We start from the raw sequence: 21,494 nt of genomic DNA, 5'->3' as shown, positions 1-21,494 counted from the left end.
GGGAATATTTGTAATACTTTCAATAATAAAGATAATTTTTTTAAAAAAGGAAGTGAGGTAGGTGTACTAATAAGGCAGTACCAGATTAACATGTCCTAACTGTAGGAAGTAAGTTTTTGCCACATTCTAAAATTATATACCTCAAATTTTTCATTGCATTACCTTATTCCTTTCAGGCCTTTTATGTAACTACTACCATGAGTGATATAAATATTATCAGAAACAATATGTAAAGAATGAAAAGTAGTTGGTGAGGATTTTGCCTCTCTCTTATATTACTTTGGGTAAATGGTGTTGCTATTGAACCAATTTCATTGAACCAAATATCTTGTTTGTTAGATAAGTGCTACCTCATTTCTTCTGCCAAACTCCCATTTTAATTTCAGAATGACAGAAAGATGCCTACCAGATTCAGAAAACAAAGTGAACATCTTGAGCATGCTATTGATCGAGTTCTTGACGTGATATCGGAAAGAAGAAGGGCACGCATTCTACATGGCACTAATGAGCATCCACCTCATAACATTCTTACAGCTGCTCTTGAACTGATTAATGTGGTCAGGATGATACTAAACATTCTGGAAAGGTAATTATTAATATCTTATCTATAAAGCCTTAAGATCATTGCATTTTTCCCTCTTTCTCCCTCTTCAGATAACTTACATATGGATTCGATTTTATTTTCTCAGTATATTTTAAAGACAAATATTTTTATTGATGCTCTGAATATCTCCCTAGGGTGAACAACATAATTATATAACTCCCTTTAAGTGAACCAATATTTGGTCATCTAACTTTTTACAGAAAATAATCATTTTACAGAAATCGTATATATTTTGCAAAGGATTCACTTTGTGCTCCCTGAATAAATCAAACTCTGCTGCTACATTAGAAATAACACTTGTTTTGTACAGTGTTTCAGGAATGCACAAAAGTTACACCAGCGTTCTAAATTACCACTGGCAATTCTTTCAAGCAAGAAAATAGTTGTTTTCTTTATACATTAATTACATTAGGTATCTTTAGTTAAAAAGTTAGTCGTGTTTTAAAAACTCTGTTACCAATAGAAGGCTACAGAAGTCAAAGTTTCTAATAATCTTTAGGTAACATATTGATTTTGTTTTGATAATAGCCTTTAGGTTACATTAATATTTCAATTATGTAATTGTTTTCATCAAAAATATAGTTAACTCTATATGCTGCACACAAATGAAACATTGTATGGATATTTATTCCTTATAACCCAATGATAAGTTATATAGTGAGAGAGGGAAGCATGCTTTAATTTACTTTTTTAAAAACATGCTTTTATGATCAAGGAGAGAAGTGTAAAAGGGAGAAGTCATCATACTTTTACCTCGTTGTTACCCGTTCTCTTACTAATTTTTTGTCATCTCTTTTCATTGCAATTGATACTCAATTTTCTTCACATTAAAAAAAAGATGAAGTTACTGACCCACTAGTTCAAAAAATTTCTAATTGAATGTTAAAGGAAATTTAGGAAATGTATCAGTTCCATACTTTCTCTCTTCTGAGCTCCTTACAAACACCTATCTGGTAGGCAAAAAGCTGAAACAAAGTAAGTAATTAGGATACTTGGAATGAACCCAATTTAAATGTAATAGAAAAAGGGATAATGGACAGACAGCAAAGATAACCACATTACTGAGTAGTGGCAAGAAAGAGGACCCTCTCCCCCCTCAAATGAAATATAATCCACTTCATTGATAGTTGATAACTCACAGTATTAGATTTTCTTATTTTATGAAAGCACTTTCATTACAATATTCACATCATGGTGTCAGTACTGAGAAGCACTCTTTGACACAGTTTTACTACATCACCGATTTGAGGGCTCCCTTGCTTTCAGTCAGTGGAACCAAGTATGGCAAAGGGGGAATTATATTGCTCCTGCAGTATTTTGTAGTGTTTTGTCCTTAAAACAGATTCCTCTTTCAGAAATGGTATAATCTGTACAAAAAGACCTCATTTAACAATGTTGGAATATGAAAATTTATGAATCATCTTAGCATCTTCTTATCTAATAGCTTGAAATTTTTAAATTTTATTTTAAAACATTACAGATCATCATAGTCTTTGCTTGAAGGCTGGCGATTACTAAATAAGAGGTATTCATAATAAATAACCTTTTTACCACACTGGAGATTTATTAAGCATTCTAAATTTGATCTTTGAAAACATAAAAGTATTATGAATTAAACATATAAAATCACAATGGTATGTCTTACACTGGACATGGTTGCTATAAAAACACCTCAGTACTTTTAACTTTCTTAGGTTTAATTGTTTCTGATTTCCCAAAGACCTCCTGCCCCAGGAAAGTCGATATGTTTTGAAAATTGTGTCAGGGACTCACCTGCTATATTCTAATCAGAGAGTAACATGGATTTTTAAGAATGATTGAGGCTCAACATAATTGGATTTTCTATAGAATAATTAAATTTCCCTTATCAAATACCTGGTTAGAGTTTCAGTTGGAGAAATTTCTTCTTCTTTTCTCTCTGAAATTGAATAATTGTGTTACTGGGCAAAATTATTTCTATGGTTTATCCTAAAATTGTCCTCATCTCTGCATTTCTAAGACAGAACATGTAAAAGATGATATCAAAATATAAATTTTCCATTTAGTTTGAGTATTATTTTTTTCTCAAATTGTGGTTCAAGCCATTACTTGACTTGGTTTAATAAAATATATTATTTTAGGCCTAAAACTTATTTAAGTTATATTTTTAAAGGATATAAATCTAGTGAGTCATCTTAGTAATAGAGATAAGTATTTTTGAGAATTGAAGTTAATTCAGGAGTTTAGTTCAAGATATCATCATGAAAAAGGATAAAGGTGATTATGTGACCTCTTCCAAGGAAATTATCTCTTCCTTTTTTATACTTGCCAAAAATGCTTAGCCTTTTTAGTGGGTTACTTGAACTTTTTTGAACTGAAGAGCAGTGTATAAAAGTTTGATTTTATAAGCACTATAATCTTAGATTGCATGATAGAGTTTAATTTAAGGACTGTTTTATTAGTAATAGAAAACATTTTAAAATTTACTGTAAAAGTTATTGGTTATAAAAAGTTCTTAATTATAGTATTAAATGGAAATCTTAGTCTGTTGACAAGGATTTATCTCATTATGTTTTATTTCCATTAGTCATAATAATTTTAAGTGGTTTACTGATTTGAGGTAGACAGAATTTATGACAAGATTCATTGAGGAAGGTAATATATTAACTCTAAATCACATCCAAGATAACTATCAAGATTCTACTTATAAGGACACATAAATTGATTTTGTTTTATGTTGAGAATTAAGGGATAAGGTGGGATGAAGTTCTGCGTTAACCCAATGTTTTCTTGCCTACTTGCTTTTTTTAAGGGGAAGGGGTGTCTAGAAATAGATGAGAACAGAAACACTGCTGCCTAGGGAATTTTGCTCCTGTTTCATACCATTGGCATAGTTACAGGAAATTGTCCTATGTATCTTGCCACATAAGTTTATATACTTAATTATAAAAAGTAATTTGGATCACTGACCATATTCTTATGTGCTTTAGAAATAGACCTCCACAAAATAGCACTTTCATGTAAACACCAGGGATTGTAATCTCCTAGGAATTGCACAGGTGGGGGGAGGTATTAAAATTTTTTCCTTGTTAATTTCTGAAAATTAAACTTAACATCCCTTGTGTGATTAAATAATTTCAGTACTGTAATGCTTGTTAATTTATTTTACAAGTGACATTCTGAAAATTGTTTTTCATTTTTGGAATATAATAGGATAGATGAATTGGGTGATTATTTTTCAACAAAGCTATTTAGATTTTATCACCTCATTCAAATTACTACTTATGATTATAGGCCCCCCTAGCTGCAGAAGCCTGAGAGCTATGCTATATTAAAAAATAAAGACAAAACTTTCAATTGGTTATAGTGTCATAAGTAAAATGCATGTTTTTCAGTTGTGGCAAATAAAATAAATTACCAAATATAGCCAATCTTTATTTTTCCTCCTTTTGTTATTATGTAATTATTTGTACAGTAAAACAGCCAACATAAAGGAAATAAAAAAGTTACCTACACTGCCTTCCACCTTTTTACGGTAATTTGGAAAGAGGAATAACTACTGTTAATTGTGTATCTACCATCCTACCAATTTATTGAGGCCATATGTATATTATATTGATCAGCTTTCATATAAGCTGTCTGTTATTTTCTGATAGAACATTGTAATGTCTAAAAATTAGGTACCCTTGATACTTTTTCAAAATGATAGAAAGAGCTATATATTGTCAATTTCCTAAGGTATAAAGCTGTGATTTTCAATGACTCTGAGAGTGATAGAATCTCTTGTCATTTTTCCCTGGCAGGCCTCCACTTGACTGCATGTCAGAATTTTCCAGTCTGAAAAACCACCTCATTAAACATATTACATTACTGAAACATTTGTCTGAACAGGTAAGACATGGTTTTGTTGTGCTCTTCTCCATACATCCTCATATGCATTTACCCATCAATTCTGTAAATTTCTCTTCAATAATGCCTAAACTACCTGTATCTTCTTTATCATTTTCAGTGCCAATACTAAATTCAGGCACATATTTTGTCATATATTAATACAGTATTTGTGTAGCTACCTGACAAATTTGTCAACGCAAATCTATAATTTATTCAATCAAAATTTGCCACTGTTGCTGCATTATTCTAAAATAAATGTTAAGCAAAACTGAAACCTTCAAATGCTCACCATTATCCAGTAAGCATAGTCCAAACTTGTTAAACTATCACTCAAATCGCTCCTTAGTTTATAATCATCTATTATATTATTCTTCTGTTTAGTATTATCCCTGTACTAGTTCAAAGGTTTTATTCATTCTTTCATATTTTATTTTATTTTTGTTTAAAATATTACAGATGGCCCTTTTTCTCCCCAACAAGCCATTCCACCCCATTTCATCCCCCTCCCCAGTCCCTCTCCCTACCATTGTCTGTGTCCTTGGGTTCTGCATATATGCATATAAATTCTTTGGTTACTCTCTCCCACTCTACCCACCTGCCCTCCTCCATCCCTCTGACATTCCTCAGTCTGGTCTATGCTTGCATGTTACTGAATCTATTGTGTTCATCAGTTTATTAAGTTCTTTAGATTCCACATATAAGTGAGATCATGTGATGTCTGTCATTCTCTGCCTGGCTTATTTCACTTAGCATAATATTCTCCAGGTCCATCCATACTGTCCCAGAGGGTACAAGATCCTTCTTCTTTACAGCTGCATGGTATTCCATGGAGTAAATGTCCCACAACTTTTTTATCCACTCATCTACTGATGGTCACTTGGGCTGTTTCCAGATCTTAGCTATTATAAACTGTGCTGCTATGAACATAGGGGTGCATGTATTTTCTCTGATTAGTGTTTCAGGATTCTTAGGATCTATTCCTAGAAGTGGGATCACTGGGTCAAAAGGCAGTTCCATTTCTAATTTTTTGAGGAACCTCCATACTGTTTTCCATAGTGGTTGCACCAGTCTGCATTCCCACCAGCAGTGTACTAGGGATCCCCTTTCTCCACATCCTCGCCCTCACAGGTTGTTTGTTGATTTGTTGATGGCAGCCATTCTGACAGATGTGAAGTGATACCTCATTGTGGTTTTAATTTGCACCTCTCTGATGATTACCAACGTTGAGAATTTTCTCATGTGTCTCTTAGCCATCTGTATGTCCTCTTTGGAGAAGTGTCTATTTAGGTCCTTTTCCCATTTCTTAATTGGTTTGTCTTCCTCTTGCTGAGTGCTTTGAGTTCTTTGTACACTTTGGCAATTAGCCCCTTATCAGATTCATCCTTGGCAAATATGTTTTCCCAGACCGTGGGGTTCCTTTGTATTTTGAGGCTGTTTTCTTTTGCTGTGCAGAAGCTTTTTAGTTTGATGTAGTGCAACATGTTTAGTTTTTCTTTTGTTTCTCTTGCTCTAGGAGATGTATCAGTGAAAATTCCACTACATGGGATGTCTGTGACTTTACTGCCTATGTTTTCTTCCAGAATTTTTATGGATTCGTGGCTTACATTTAAGTCTTTCATCCATTTTATTTCTGTGTATGGTGAAAGTTGATGGTCTAGTTTCATCTTTTTGTATGTATCTGTCCAATTTTCCCAGCACCACTTATTGAAGAGACCGTCTTTGTTCCACACACACCACCACAGCACCCCTCAGCGCTGGTCCAAAATCCCAGAGTCTCTGCACCAGGAGCTCAGGGTGGGAGGGCTCCTCCACTTTCCTGAGCCACGCAGATCAACTGCTTCCTGGGGCTCAGCACAGTGCCTTACTAGGAGGCAGAGGGTCCCTGCGTGTAGCTGCTCATGGCAGACCTCTGGTCCCTTACTACCTGGGTGCCTCAGGCTTTGGGACAGCCTTTCCTATGGTCAGCACCCTGAGCATTAGAAGCCAGTTGCATCTGCCATTAGAAGCTTTGTTTCCTAGGAAGGCACTGTCCCCTCCTCTTGGACTCACTGCTCCCCTGGGTCCCTCTGCCCTCTGCACCTGGAACTCCTTCCTCTCTCCTCCGCTCTGGGTGTAAGATCCCTGCTTTTAGATGCTGGTCCGGGCTCCTGAGGGGAGGGAACTTTGCAGCCTCCAAGTCTCGGGGCTTGGAGCCCAGCACGGGCTTAAAGGGGGACTCCCCCTTCTACGCCTCCTGTCCCTTACTGGATTCTATGATGTTTCTTCAGTGCTCCCTTCTCACACTATGTCCACTCAGGTATGTTTCTCTGGTTTTTCCAAGCTGGCTACGTAGTATTTTAGGAGTAAATTGAGTCTGTGGCTGGGAGCGGGGGAGCTCTGTTGCTTCTCACAGGGCTGCCATCTTCCCTCTCTACTCATTCATTCTATAGTGTTTCATGTTCAATTCCATCTCTATCCTTTTTTAAAAATTTACCTTTATTGTTGAAAGTATTACAAATGTCCCTCTTTTTCCACTATTGACCCCCTTCTCCCCTCTCCTGCCCCCTCCCCAGGCCTTCCCAGCACTATTGTCTGTGTCCATGGGTTATACATATGAATTATTTGGTTAGATCTCTTCCTTTTTATCATACTATTTTCTCCACCTAGAATTTACTACCATGACTTCTCTTTTTATTTAATTAACATACTTCCTTTAAGGACTGGTTAGTACTTTGTTTACTTGTTCATACTTCCATTCATCAATCAAAAAAGTTGATTTTGTAGTTACTATTTTCAAGAATTTAGTACATGATACTTTGTAAACCTTTATTAATTCCATAACCATTTGAGGGTTGGCAATATGCACATACATGATCTAGGCTTCATAGATGAGATATAGATGAATAAGACAGAATTATTTCTCTCAAAATTTATTAGAATAATTAGACATTTAAACAAGGAATACTTAAATTTTTAAAAATACATTTTATTGATTTCAGAGAGAGGAAAGGAGGAAGAGAGAGAGAGAGAGATACCAATGATGAGAGAGAATCATTGCTCAGCTACCTCCTGCACACTCCCTACTGGGGATCGAGCCTACAACCCGGGCATGTGTCCCAAACCCTGATATCCTGGTTAATGGGTTGATGCTCAACCACTGAGCCATGCTGGCTGGGCAAGGAACATTTAATTTTAACATATATATCATGCCTTAACAACTAGATTTTAAGTCTCTTGAGATCAGGAATTATCTTACATATTAAGATTTCTCAACATAACCTTTTGCACATATGTGTCTAATAAATATTTTATAATGATTAAACATATAAAGAAATCCTAAAACAGTATTCATTATAATAAGTATGATGTCCATATGAACTGTATTTGTTTTATAAGAAATTAGTTCAAAATCTGGTTATGTGGGAATATGCAATAATAATAGCTAACACATATATAGCAGTTACTACTTATCAGTCACTGTTCTAAGTGCCAGATATAATGCTTTTATTCTTCAAATCTCCATTTCAAAATTGTTGACTGGCTGAAATTTCTTCAGGTCACAGTAAATATAATGAGAAGACCAGAAAGAACACAGGTCACTGTGGTACAATAATTATCTGCATTAATCTGCAGATAGGATTTTGGTTCAAGGAGCCTCTTCTCAAATATGTCCTTACTGTTTCTTACTTTACTATAGCAGAAAGAATAATGAGAATTTTTTTATTTTATGAAAAGCTTCAAAATTAGACTGCTGATTTTAACAAAGTCACTGCAGATTCATATATAATAACTATCCCACTGAGAAAAAATTGGGAAGTATAGATAAAATAAAATAAACTCTTCTGTTAGGTCATCAAAGAGATTAACGTAAAGTGAACACATAAATACAAGGTTACAGGAGAATTAAAAGCAAAGATATGGAAAAAGATATATCATACAAATAGAAAAATAAAAACACCTGGTCTATATATGTAATAAATATATATATATCAGTATATATATATTTTAAATTTTAAGGCAAGAAGAATTATAAACTAACACTGTATTATATAATTAAAATTTGCTAAGCTACGAGGGTAGTTTCTTGGTGTGTTTTTTTTTATGCTACCTCTACCTATTCTTCCTTTCTTTTCTGAAATTCTCCTTCAAAAAAACTATTAACACTTCCATACATGTTTCCTCAATCTTTCAAAGTCTTCTCTCTGGCTTACCCTAGAATTTGTTGTCACTATCTTTCTGCCCATTTCTTATTTTTAATTTTCTTTTTTTTGCATTTAAAAAAATTTTATTATTATTTTTTAATATTTCTTTATCTTTATTGTTGAGAATATTACAGATGTCCCCTTTTTATCTCCACTGATTGCCTCCACCACACATCCATCCCACCCCCACACTTTCCCCGTACCAATGTCTGTGTCCATGGGTTATGCTTATAAACATATAAGTTGTTTGATTAGTTTCTCTCCACCCACACCCTCCTCCCGCCCTCCTTCTGAGATCTCTCAGTTTCTTCCATGCTTCTATGTCTCTGGATTCACTTTGTTCATGAGTTTATTTGTTTATTGTATTCCACATATAAGTGAAGTCATGTGATACTTGTCTTTCTCTGACTGGCTTATTTCACTTAGCATAATACTTTCTAGTTCCCTCCATGCTGTGCCAAAGGCTAAAAGGTCCTTCCTCTTTACAGCTGCATAGTATTCCATGGTGTAAAGGTGGCACAGCTCCTGTATCCACTCATCTAATGATGGGCACTTGGGCTGCTTCCAAATCTTAGCTATTGTAAATTGCACTGCTATGAACATAGGAGTGCATAAGCTCTTTGTGATTGGTGTTTCGGGTTCCTTAGGATATATTCCTAGAAGTGGGATCACTGTGTCAAACGGCAGGTCAATTTTTAATCTTTTGAGGAACTCCAGTTTGCTTTCTATAGTGGCTGCACCAGTCTACATTCCCACCAGCAGTGTACTAGGGTGCCCTTTTTTCCACACCCTCGCCAGCACTTGTACTTTGTTGACTTGTTGATGGTAGCCATTCTGACAAGTGTGAAGTGATACCTGATTGTGGTTTTAATTTGCATCTCTCTGATGATGAGTGATGTTGAGCATTTTTTCATATGTCTCTTAGCCATTTGTATGTCCTCTTTGGAGAAGTGTCTATTTAGATGCTTTGCCCATTTTTTAATTGGATTGTTTATCTTATGTTAAGTTATATGAGTTCCTTATATATTTTGGACACTAACCCTTTATCAGATGTGTTATTGGCAAAAATCTTCTCCCATACAGTGGGTTCTTTTCTCATTTTGTTGATGGTTTCTTTTGCTGTGCAGAAACTTTTTATTTTGATGCAGTCCCATTTTTAGTTTCTCTTGCCCTAGGAGATGTATCAGCAAACATATTGCTGTGAGAGATGTCTGAGATTTTATTCCCTATGTTTTCCTCTAGGATTTTTATGGTTTCATGCCTTACATTTAAGTCTTTTACCCATTTTAAATTTACTTTTGTGTATGGTGTAATTTGGTGGTCTAGTTTCATTTTTTTGCATGTATCTGTCCCTTTTTCCCAGCACCATTTATTGAAAAGACTGTCTCTACTCCATTGTATGTTCTTGCCTCCTTTATCAAATATTAATTGACCATAATGACATGGGTCAATTTCTGCATTCTCTGTTCTGTTCCACTGATCTATATGTCTTTTCTTGTGCCACTACCAGGCTGTTTTGATTACAGTGGCTTTGTAGTATAACTTGATATCTGGTATTGTGATCCTTCCAACTTTGTTCTTTCTCAGAATTTCCATGGCTCTTTGGCGTGTTTTTGGTTCCATATAAATTTTCAAAGTGTTTGTTCTAGATCTGTGGAATATGGTATTGGTATTTTAATGACTGCATTAAATTTATAGTTTGCTTTGGGAAATATAGACATTTTAATGATGTTAATTCTTCCAATCCATGAACATGGTATATTTTTCCATTTGTTTATATCTTCCGCTATTTCTTTTTTCAGTGTCCTGTAGTTTTCCAAGTAAAGGTCATTTACATCTTTGGTTAAGTTTCTTCCTAGCTCTCTTATTTTTTTAGTTGCAGTGATAAATAGGATTGTTTTTTTAGTTTCTGTTTCTGAGAGTTCATTATTGGTGTACAAAACTGCCATCGATTTCTGGGTGTTAATTTTTTACCCTACTACTTTGCTGAATGCACTTATTAAATCTAGTAGTTTTTTGGTGGAGTATTTAGGATTCTCCATGTACAATATCATGTCATCTGCAAGCAATGACAGGTTTGTTTCTTCCTTTCCAATTTGCATGCCCTTTATGTTTTCTTCTTGTCTAATCGCTGTGGCTAGGACTTCCAGTACTATGTTGGGTAGAGGGTAGATCTTATATGTTCTCAAACACACAAAAGAGAAGTATGTGAAATGGTGGATGCATTAATTAACTTGATTGTGAGAATCCTTTTACAATTTATACATATATCTAATCATCATGTTCATGGTTTAAATATGTTACAATTTTATTTGTCAAATTTACCTCAGTAAAGCTGGGTAAAAAGAAGGTAAGAATTTGAAAGTATTTTAAACTCAATGATAATGAAAATATGACATAGCAAACTTGTGTCATGCAGTTTAACTTCTACTTTGGGAAGATTCATAACTTCAGTATATTTCATAGTAAAGAAGAAGGCTTCATCTAGTGTATGACGTCTATTTAGCAAATTTAAAATTATGTGGAATTGTTCTTATATCTGTTAATACAATCAATTTTCTCCACTCGGTTAATTTATGTTATTTTAAGTGTACAGAAAGCTCTGTTTTCTAAGAATATAAGGTCATAATAATAAACAAGTGATGCTGAAAAAAAAAAAAGACTGAGAATTAATGATCTAAGCATTCGTCTAAAGAAGCTACTAAAAGAACAGTAAAATAAATCAAAATAAATATAGAAAATACTTAAAAAGACTGTAGAGGTAAATGAAATAGAAAGTAAATAATATTACTAATAATTTGGTAAATAATATTACCAATTTGTAATATTTGAAGGTAAAAATGAGAAACTCTGACCAAATATTTTAAAATCCACAAATACAGTATCATAAATGAAAAGGGGGATAGTACTAGAGATTATACATACATAAACTAGTTCATAATACTTTTTTACCTTTTGTGCCAAAATTTTACAATGTACATGAAATGAAAATATTTCTTTAAAAGTATAACAAAATTGACTTAAGCAGTAGGAAACCTGGATTTTCATATACAATAAAATCTCATTAATTGTCATCCATGCATCAGTAATACTGACATCACTGGGTTGTTCTATGGGTTTTCTTTTCTTTCTTTTCCTTCCTTCCTTCCTTCCTTCCTTCCTTCCTTCCTTCCTTCCTTCCTTCCTTCCTTCCTTCCTTCCTTCCTTCCTTCCTTCCTTCCTTCCTTCCTTCCTTCCTTCCTTCATTTATTATTTTTGTTAAAAATATTACAGATCTCCTTTTACTCCCCATTGGCCTATTCCAACCCGCCCAACGCACCCACCCCAGTACCTCACCACATCATTGTCTATGTCCTTGGATTATGCATATATGCATATAGGTTCTTTGGTTAATCTCACCCCCCTCCATTCCTCTGAGATTCATCAGTCTGATCCATACTTCCATTTCATTGAATCATTTCGGTCCATCAGTTTATTAAGTTCTTTAGACTACACACATAAGTGAGATCATGTGATGTTTGTCTTTCTCTGCTTAGCTTATTTCACTTAGCATAATATTCACCAGATACCTCGATAATGTTCCAAATGGTACAAGATTTTTCTTCTTTATCACTGTATAGTATTTTATGTTGTAAATGTCCCAAAGCTTTTTTATCCATTAATCTACTGATGGGTACTTGGGCTGTTTCCAGATCTTACATACTGTAAATTGTGCTGCTATGAACATAGGGGTGCATGTATTATTCTTTCTGATTAGTGTTTCAGGATTCTTAGGATATATTCCTGGAAGTGGGATCACTGGGTCAAAAGGCAGCTCCATTTTTTATTTTTTGAGGAACCTCCATACTGTTTTCCACAGTGGTTGCACCAGACTGCATTCCACCAGCAATGTACCAGGGTTCCCCTTTCCCACATCCTCACCAGCACATGTCATTTGTTGATTAGTTGATGGTAGCCATTCTTACAGGTGTGAAGTGATACCTCATTGTGGTTTTAATTTGTATCTCTGATGATTAGCGACATTGAGCATTTTTTCATATGTCTCTTGGCCATCTGTATGTCCTTTTTGGAGAAATGTCTGTTCAGATCTTTTGCCCATTTCTTAATTGGATTTTTTTGTCTTCCTCTTGTTGAGTTGTATGAGTTCTTTGTACATTTTGGAAATTTACCCCTTATCAGATGTACCCTTGGCAAATATGTTCTCCGAAATCGTGGGGTTCCTTTGTATTTTGAGGCTGTTTTCTTTTGCTGTGCAGAAGCTTTTTAGTTTGATATAGTCCCATATGTTTATTTTTTCTTTTGTTTCTCTTGCTCTGGGAGATGTATCAGTAAAAATTCCACTACATGAGATGTCTGACTTACTGAGTATGTTTTCTTCCAGGATTTTTATGGTTTCCTGACTTACATTTAAGTCTTTTATCCATTTTGAGTTTATCTTTGTGTATGGTGAAAGTTGGTGATCTAGTTTCTTTTTTTTTTTTGCAAGTAGCTGTCCAGTTTCCCCAGCACCATTTATTGAAGACACTGTCTTTACTCCATTGTATGCTCTTGCTTCTTTGGTCAAATAATAACTGACCATAATGTCTTGGGCCTATTTCTGGGGTCTCTGTTCTGTTCCATTGATCTTTATGTTTGTTGTTGTACCAATACCAGGCTGTTTTGATTATAATGGCTTTGTAGTACAGTTTGATATCTGGTAAAGTGATTCCTCCCACTCTGTTCTTCTTTCTCAAGATGGCTGCAACTATTCAGGGTCATTTTTGATCCATATTAAATTTTGGAATATTTGTTCCAGCTCTGTGAAATATACTGTTGGTATTTTAATAGAAATAGCATTTAATCTATAAATTGCTTTGGTTATTATGGATATTTTAATGATATTAATTCTTCCAATCCATGAGCATGGTATATTCTTCAACTTGTTTATATCTTCCTCTATTTCTTTTTCAGTGCCCCATAGTTTTCCGAGTATAGGTCATAAATAGAGGTTCTGAGTTTTCCCTCCTCTTGAATTTTCTGGAATACTTTGAGGAGAATAGGTGTTAATTCTTCTTTGAATGATTTGTATAACTCGCCTGTAAATCCATCTTCTCCAGGGTTTTTCTTTCCCGGGAGTTTTTTGATTACTGCTTCAATTTCATTAGTTATTGGCCTATTCAGGTTTTCTGCCTCTTCCTGATTCAGCTTTTGAAGATTGTATGCTTCTAGGAATTTGTTCATTTCACCCATGTTGTCCAGTTTTTTGGCATATAATTGCTCATTGTATTTTCTTATGATCCTTTGTATTTCTGTTGGGTCAGTTGTTATATTGCCTCTTTTATTTCTGAATTTATTTATTTTGGTCCTCTCTGTTTGTTTCCTGTGAGTCTGGCTAAAGGTGCATCAATCTTATTTATCTTTTTAAAAAACCCAGCTCTTTGTATCATTGATATTTTGTAAATATTTTTGGTATCTATGTCATTAATGTCTGTTCTGATCTTTATTATTTCCTTCCTTCTACTTCCTCGGAGCTTTTCTTGCTGTTCTCATTCTAGTTCTTTTAGTTGTTGTGCTGGATGGTTTAGTAGAGCTTTTTCTTGCTTCTTGTGGTATGCCTTTACTGCTATGAACTTTCCTCTCAGGACTGCTTTCACTGTGTCCCATAGATTTGGCGTTGTTGTCTGTTCAATTTTGTTTTTTCCCAAGAAGTGTTTGATTTCTTCCTTGATCTTATTGGTAACCCATTCAGTTTTTAATAACATGTTATTTAGCCTCCATGTGCTTGAATATTTTTGAGTTTTTTTATAATAGTTGACTTCTAGTTTCATGGCATTGTGATCCAAGAAGATACGATTTCAATCTTCTTGATTTTGTAGAGACTTTCCTTATGCCCTAAAATGTGGTCTATTTTTGAGAATGTTTCATGTGCACTTGATAAGAATGTGTATTCTGCTTTGGGATGAAATGTTTTGTAAATGTTACTTAAATCAGTTAGATCTCATGTGTCATTTAAGGTCTGTGTTTCCCTGTTGATTGTTTGTCTGGATGGTTCATCCAGTGATGACTCTGGGGCGTTAAAGTCCCCCACTATGATTGTGTTGCTGTAGATCTCCCCCTTAAATCCACCATGAAATTTTTTATGTATTTACATGCTTCTATGTTGGGGGCATATATATTTATAACGATTATTTCCTCCTGTTGGATTGATCTCTCTAGTATTATGTAGTGACCATCTTTGTCTCTTGTTATAGACTTTATCTTGAAGCCTATTTTGACAGAAATAAGTATTGCTACTGTAGCTTTTTTTTTTTTTTTGCTTCCGTTTGCTTGGAATATTTTATTCCATCTCTTCACTTTTAGCCTGTGTGAAATTTTGCTCTCAGGTGGGTCTCCTGTGGACAGCATATATTTGGGTCCTGTTTTCTTATCTGTTCAGCTACCCTATGTCTTTTGATTGGAGCATTTATTCCATTTACATATAAGGTTACTATTGATATATTCTTATTTAATGCCATTTCCCCCCTTTATGCTGATCTACCTTTCTCTCACTATTTCTTCTTATTCTTAGAGCAGTCCTTTTAGCATTTCTTGCAATGCTGGTTTGGTGGTACTGACTTCCTTTATCTTTTTTTTTTTTTTTTTTTTTGTCTGAGAAGCTCTTTATTTCACCTTCTATTTTAAATGACAGCATTGTTGGATAAAGCAATCTTGGTTGCATGTTCTTGCTTTTCATTACTTGGATAACTTCATGCCACTCCCTTTTGTCCTGAAGTGTTTCTTTTGAGAGATCAGCTGTCACCCTTATGTGGGTTCCCTTATAGGTGACTGTTTGTCTCTCTTTCTTGCAGCCCTTAATATTCTCTCTTTGTCCTTGACATTTGCCATTTTAATTATGATGTATCTTGGAGTGGGTCTCTTTGTGTCCCTCTTGTTTGCAACCCTCTATGCTTCCTGAACTTGTGTGTCTTTCTCTCTCATCAGCATGGGGAAGTTTTCTGTGATTATTTCTGCCACCAAGTTCTCTATCCCTTGCCCTCTTTCCTCCCCCTCTGGTACCCCTATGATGGAAATGTCATTTAGCTTCATGTTGTCCCAAAGCTCCCTTAGACTGTCCTCATTCTTTTTTAGTATTTTTTCTTTTTGCTGCTCTGATTGAGTGTTTTTTTTCTACCTTATCTTCTAAGTCAATTATTCTATCTCCCGCTTCATTGAGCCAGCTTTTAATTCTTTCCAGTGTATTCTTATTTTTTTTAATCTTCTCCCGAGTAAATTTTTCCAATTGCTTTTCAGAGAGATGGGAGCGGGGGGAAAGAGAGAGAGAGAGAAACATTGATATGAGAAAGACACATCGGTTCATTGCCTTTTTCATGCACCCTGACCAGGGCCAAGGTCAAGCCTACAACCGAGGTATGTGCCCTTGGCTGGAATCAAACCTGGGACCCTCCTGTCCACAGACCTATGCTTTAACCATTGAGCCAAACTGGCTAGGGCCCAGTGTATTCTTGATATCAGATATAGTATTCTTCATTTCTGCTTGGTTCTTATGTATGATATCTGGCTCTTTTTTCATGTTTTCACTAAGTTCCTCAACCTTACAATTAAGAGTCTTCTTGTTCCCATTAATTTCCTTGAGCATTTTTATAACCATTACTCTGAACTCTATTTCTGATAACTTGCTTAATGCCATCTCATCAAAATCTTTTTCTGGCAATTTTTCCTTTTCTTTAGTTTGGAGATTGTTTCTTTGTCTCTCCATGTTAATAGCTCTTAGTGTTTGTATCTATATATTAGGTGTATTTGCTGTGTCCCAGTCTTGTGGGGTGGGATTTTGTAGTGTGTGTCCAGTAGGGCCCCAAGGTATGTTTTCCGTATACTTCTGAGCTCTTTGCTCTAGACGTGTCCCTTTTGTTTGTGGTTGGGTTTCGATTGTTGTCGACCCATTCTTGGGAGGACTCTCCTCTCAGGTTGGCTGACCTTGTGGCTCAGTCCCAACCATGTTGTGTAAGTTGTTGTAAGGGTGCTGGCAAGGTAAGACAATACACAGCCAAACTGCCAGGTAACAAGTGGTATCTTACAAAATATCTTTACAATCACAATGAAAACAACCCAAGTGAAAATAGAACTGGGATATTGAAGTGAGAACACAAATGCTAAAGCAAAAAAAAAAAAAAAAAAAGGAAAAAAGAAAGAAAAAAACAGAGATAAAGAGTGAAAAGGATATTTTTGCTAATAGTAAAGAAAATTTTTAAAATAATAATCTAAAATAAAATATAAAAAATAGAGAAGCTACTGGGAGATAAAAGGGGCAGAGAAATGATTCTGAAATAAGGGTGAACAAAAAATTAAGGTCACAGAGTAGGAATAGGATAATATTTGAAAATGAAAAAATAAAAATACAATAAAGACACAAACAGAAACTAACAAATAATAAGGAAGACCGAAGGGAGAAAAAGAAAGGAAAGAAGGAAAGAAAACAGTTATGTCAGTGGAACAAGAAGAGAGAGAGAGATAAAGTAAGGGCATGGAGGGATTTCAATAAGAGATATGGGGGAATCTATAGAGAACAGCAGTAATCTTATTGGCTATTAATGATAATATCTCAGAAGTTAAGCTGAGAATATCAAGAAAATATTGATAATAGAACAAAATATAAAACCAAACAAAGCAAAAAAATAAAACAAAAAATAGGCAAAACATTTTTTTAAATTCATTTAAAAATTTAAAAATTTTTAAAAATTTTTAAAAATTTTTAAGTTTTTTTTCTTTCTTTTTCTTATGAAAAAAAAAGTCAATCAGATGAGTTTCATCTGGGCGGCTTATGTTGTGTGAGGCTCACTGTTTTGTATGCTGATTTCAGTTCTCCTGGGAGGTACTTGTGTGTCAGCCAACGTCAGGAGCTGCCTAGGTTTGGTTCTGATGTCCTTAGGTAGTTGTTTGATCTGAGGCTCTCTGTGGAGCACTTCCACTTGTCAGCTATTTTGCCTCCCTTTTGTGGTTGCCTGGTCTTACTCTAGAGTCTTCTGAAGAGTCTTTACGGTGAAGGATTGTTAGTGTAGCTCGGGATATCACTCCCCTTTCTTAGAGTTTTCACTGTCAGGCACTCACTGTGAGGAAGTTAGTGTCTGCTTCAAGGCCAGGTCCTCCGTCTCTACCCTATCCTCCAATTCTTGTTCCCCATACAATGGCCTGCTGCAGTTTCAGATTGACTTCAGTCTGTTGCTTTTTCTGTATAGGCAGTTTCAACAGCCTGTGCTCAGTGGGTTCCATTAAAGAACATTCCAGTGAGCACTTGGTCTGCCCAGCCTCCAGCAGGGGTTTTAAGTTTTTCCTCCAGTTCCCAAACAATAGCCCCTGAGTGTTCTATTCTTATAATGTCCTCCTGTGAGCTGATTTCCCTTCCCCCTCAGGACTGTGTCCTGTTGGGAATATTAGGTGCTTCAGTGAGCCAAACCAGCTCCTTTCCTGCTGGGAGTGGTGATTCTAGCCTGCAGGAGAGGTAGGCTTGCTCCACCCCTCCTTTCCCATATCTGATTGACTGGTTGCATGGGGCACACAAATTTCAAACTCTCCACTGTGCAGATATAAATACCAGCTTTTGCTGGTCTGTATGCCCAATGCAAGCCAGGAAGATAGATGCCAGTTCAGCATTCAAAAACTCGACAGAAAGCAACACACAAGCAGAGAATCCTCTCTGCAAGTTCCCGCCACCCCGGTTCCTAAGTGCCAAGCAGGAGGGCATCATAAATTCAGTCCCATGGAGCTCCCCTGCACTGCTGGTCTCAGTAAATCTGGGGTGGCTCCTTGCTCTCTATCCTGGCACCCCTCGGGGCAGGTAAAAAATCCCAGAATCACCCTAAAGGGAGCTCAGGGGGCTGGAAGAAAATTCCACCCCAAGGGTAGCTCCAGTGCCTGTCTGCCAGTGGGAGGGCTCTCTTCCCCTTCCCCTCACCACACAGATTAAATGCTTTCTGGGGTTCAACACAGTGCCTTACAGGAAGGCAGAGGGTACCTGTATTTGGCTGCTCAGTGCAGACCTCTGACCCCTTTCTATTCAGGGGACACACACTGTGGAACTGCCTTTCCTATGGTCAATACCCTGCGTGTAAGACACCTGTCTTGGCTGCCATTAGAAGCATTGTTTGTCTATGAAGGCGCAGTCCCCTCCTCGCATGCACACTGTATCCCTGGGTCCCTATGCCCTCCAGGTGGGACACTCCTTTCCTTCTCTTCCACTAGGGGTTTGAGATCCCAGCTTTTGGATGCCAGTCCACACTCCCAAGGGACTGCAGCCTCTAAGCCTTGGGGCTCCGTGACCAGCACAGACTTCAGGGGAAACTCCCGCTTTCTACATCCCCTCCTTACCAGACTCTTTGATGTTTCCTTAGTGCTCCCTATTCGAAATATGTCCATTCAGGTATATTTCTCTAGTTTTTCCAAGCTGGTTATGCAGTGTTTTAGAGGAAAATCGAGTCCCTGGCTGGGTGCATGCAGTATTTTAGAAGAAAATCGAGTCCCTGGCTGGGTGCAAGGGCACTGTGCTTCTTCTCACTGTTTCACCATCTTCCCAACCCCTCAAAGTGTTGTTTTTGTTTTTTTTTGTCTCCCCATTTTTGCTGCCTGTTTACACTTGTTTCTATGTATTAGGTAGATCTACTAAGACTAGCATTCTTTTTGGATGGTCTCTGGTGCATGCCAACATCAGACTCTTTTTGTGACTGACCTTGTGGATTGCGTTTGGTGCTATAAAAAATCCACAGCTTGTGGTTCCCTCTGCCAGGGCTGGGTGCATTTTGACAGTAACAAGATGCAGACAAAAGTCTGCTTTTCCAACACTCATGTTCACAGGCAGATCAGGCAAAGTCTCAAATCACCCGATGGTTTGCCTTTGCCTGAAGACTGATTAATCTAAGTCTCTTAATGATGTTTCTTCAGTGCTCCCTGCTCAAAATATGTCCACTCAGGTATATTTCTCTAGTTTTTCCAAGCTGGTTACATAGTATTTTAGCGGTACATTTAGTCCTTGGCTGGGAGCAAGTGCACTGTGCTTCTTTTCACAATGCCACTATCTTCCTGACCCTTTCTTTTCACTCTTGATGGTTTTTCTTGAAGCACAGATAATTTTCATTTTAAGTCTTTTTTTTTTTTTCTTTTTCCACCTGTGTTTTGGTTTTGTGTTTATGGTTCTTCATATCATAGAAACTATTCCCTAACCCAAGGTCATAAAGACTTATGCTTATATTTTATACTAACAGTTTTAAAGCTGTAGTTCTTATGTTTAAATTTAGGATTGTTTTTTTTTCTTCATGGTGTTAAGTAAGAGTCCAACTTCATTCACTGGCATGAATATATTCAGTTGTGCCAGCAACATTTGTTGAAAAGACTGTTGTTTCTCTATTGAATTGTTCTACCTTCTTGTTCAAAAGCAATTGACTGTAAATGCTGGGTGTACTTCTGAACTTGAAATTCTGGTCTATTGATTCATGTGTATACCTGGATGCTAATACCACACTATCTTGGTTACTATAGCTTTATAGTAAATTTTGAAGTTGGTTAAGTGTGAGTCATCCAACTTTATTATTCTTCTTAAAGTTTATTTTGAACAGTCTATATTCTTTTCATTCCCATATGACTTTTGTGATTATTTATGCAAAAAAGGTAGCTAAGATCTTGAAAGAGATTATATTAAATCTATAGGTCAATTTGAGCAGTATTGCCATCTTAAAATTATTAAGCCATTTGATACGTGAACAGGAGATAACTTTCTTTTTTAAGGGTGACAATTTATTGGAGTGACAATGGTTAATATGAACATAGAGGTTTCAGGTGTAGGTTTCTATGTTACAAGATCTGTATATTGCTCTGTGTGTCTACCACCCAAAGTCATAACTTCTCTAATCACCATATATTAAGACCCCTTTCAACTCCCAAACCCTTCCTTCTGTCAAGCACCACACTGCTGTTTGTGTCCACAACTTTCAATTTTATATCCCACATGAGAGAAATCATAGGGTTCTTAGCTTTTTCTGACTGACTTATTTCACTTAGCATAATATTTTCAAGGTCCCACCATGTTGTTGAAAATTGCAGTATTTCATCTTTTCCTATGGATGAGAAGTATGCCATTGTGTACATGTACCACATCTTTATCCAGTCCTCTATTGCAGGACACATTGGTTGTTTCTATATCTTGACTGCCATGAATAATGCTTCAATGAACATGGGGGTGCAAATATCTTTATGAATACGTTTTCAAGTTTTTGGGGTATATACCCAGGAATATTGCTGGGTAGTATGGTAGCTCTATTCTTAATTTTTGGAGGAATTGCCAGACTGCTTTTCATAGTGGTTGTACCAGTCTACAATCCCACCACCAGTGAGTGTTTCCCTTTTCTCCACAACCTCTCCAACACTTGTTATTGCTTGTCTTGTAGATAACAGCCACTCTAACAGGTGTGAGGTGGTACCTCATTATAGTTTTGATTTGCATTTCCCTAATTGCTAGTGAGGTTGAACATCTTTTCATAGATCTATTGGTTGTTCATATGTCTTCTTGTGAGAGGTAGCTGTTTAGGTTCTCTGCCCACTTTTTGATTGGGTTATTTGTTTGGTGTTGAGTTTTATGAGTTATTTATATATTTTGGAATTAAACCTTTGTCTGAGCTACTATTTGTAAATATCATCTCCCATCTGGTTGGCTGCCTGTTCGTGTTGTTGTCAGTTTCTTTGTTGTGCAGAAGCTTTTGAGTTTGATATAGTCCCATTCATTTATTTTTTGCATTTACTTCCTGTGCCTTGGGGTTAAGTTCATAAAATGTTCTCTAAGACCAAGGTCCATCAGTTTGGTACCTATGTTTACTTCT

General features: G+C 36.1%; 1 protein-coding gene across 1 annotated transcript in view; it reads left to right on the top strand.

Annotated features, from left to right (window-relative positions):
* The first annotated feature begins 398 nt into the window (after window positions 1-398).
* Window positions 399-21,494, top strand: part of LOC107530620 (uncharacterized) — a 307,335-nt gene continuing 286,239 nt past the window's right edge. The window contains exons 1-2 of the mRNA XM_087813362.1: window positions 399-586; window positions 4,387-4,474. Of these exons, the coding sequence (XP_087669488.1) occupies window positions 399-586; window positions 4,387-4,474 (276 nt within the window). The remainder of the gene's footprint in view (window positions 587-4,386; window positions 4,475-21,494) is intronic.

Source organism: Miniopterus natalensis, chromosome X, assembly GCF_054644295.1.
Source record: "Miniopterus natalensis isolate mMinNat1 chromosome X, mMinNat1.hap1, whole genome shotgun sequence".
Taxonomy (NCBI): Eukaryota; Metazoa; Chordata; class Mammalia; order Chiroptera; family Miniopteridae; genus Miniopterus; species Miniopterus natalensis.
Note: the sequence above shows the minus strand (reverse complement) of the source record. Positions and strands in the feature narration are given on the sequence as shown.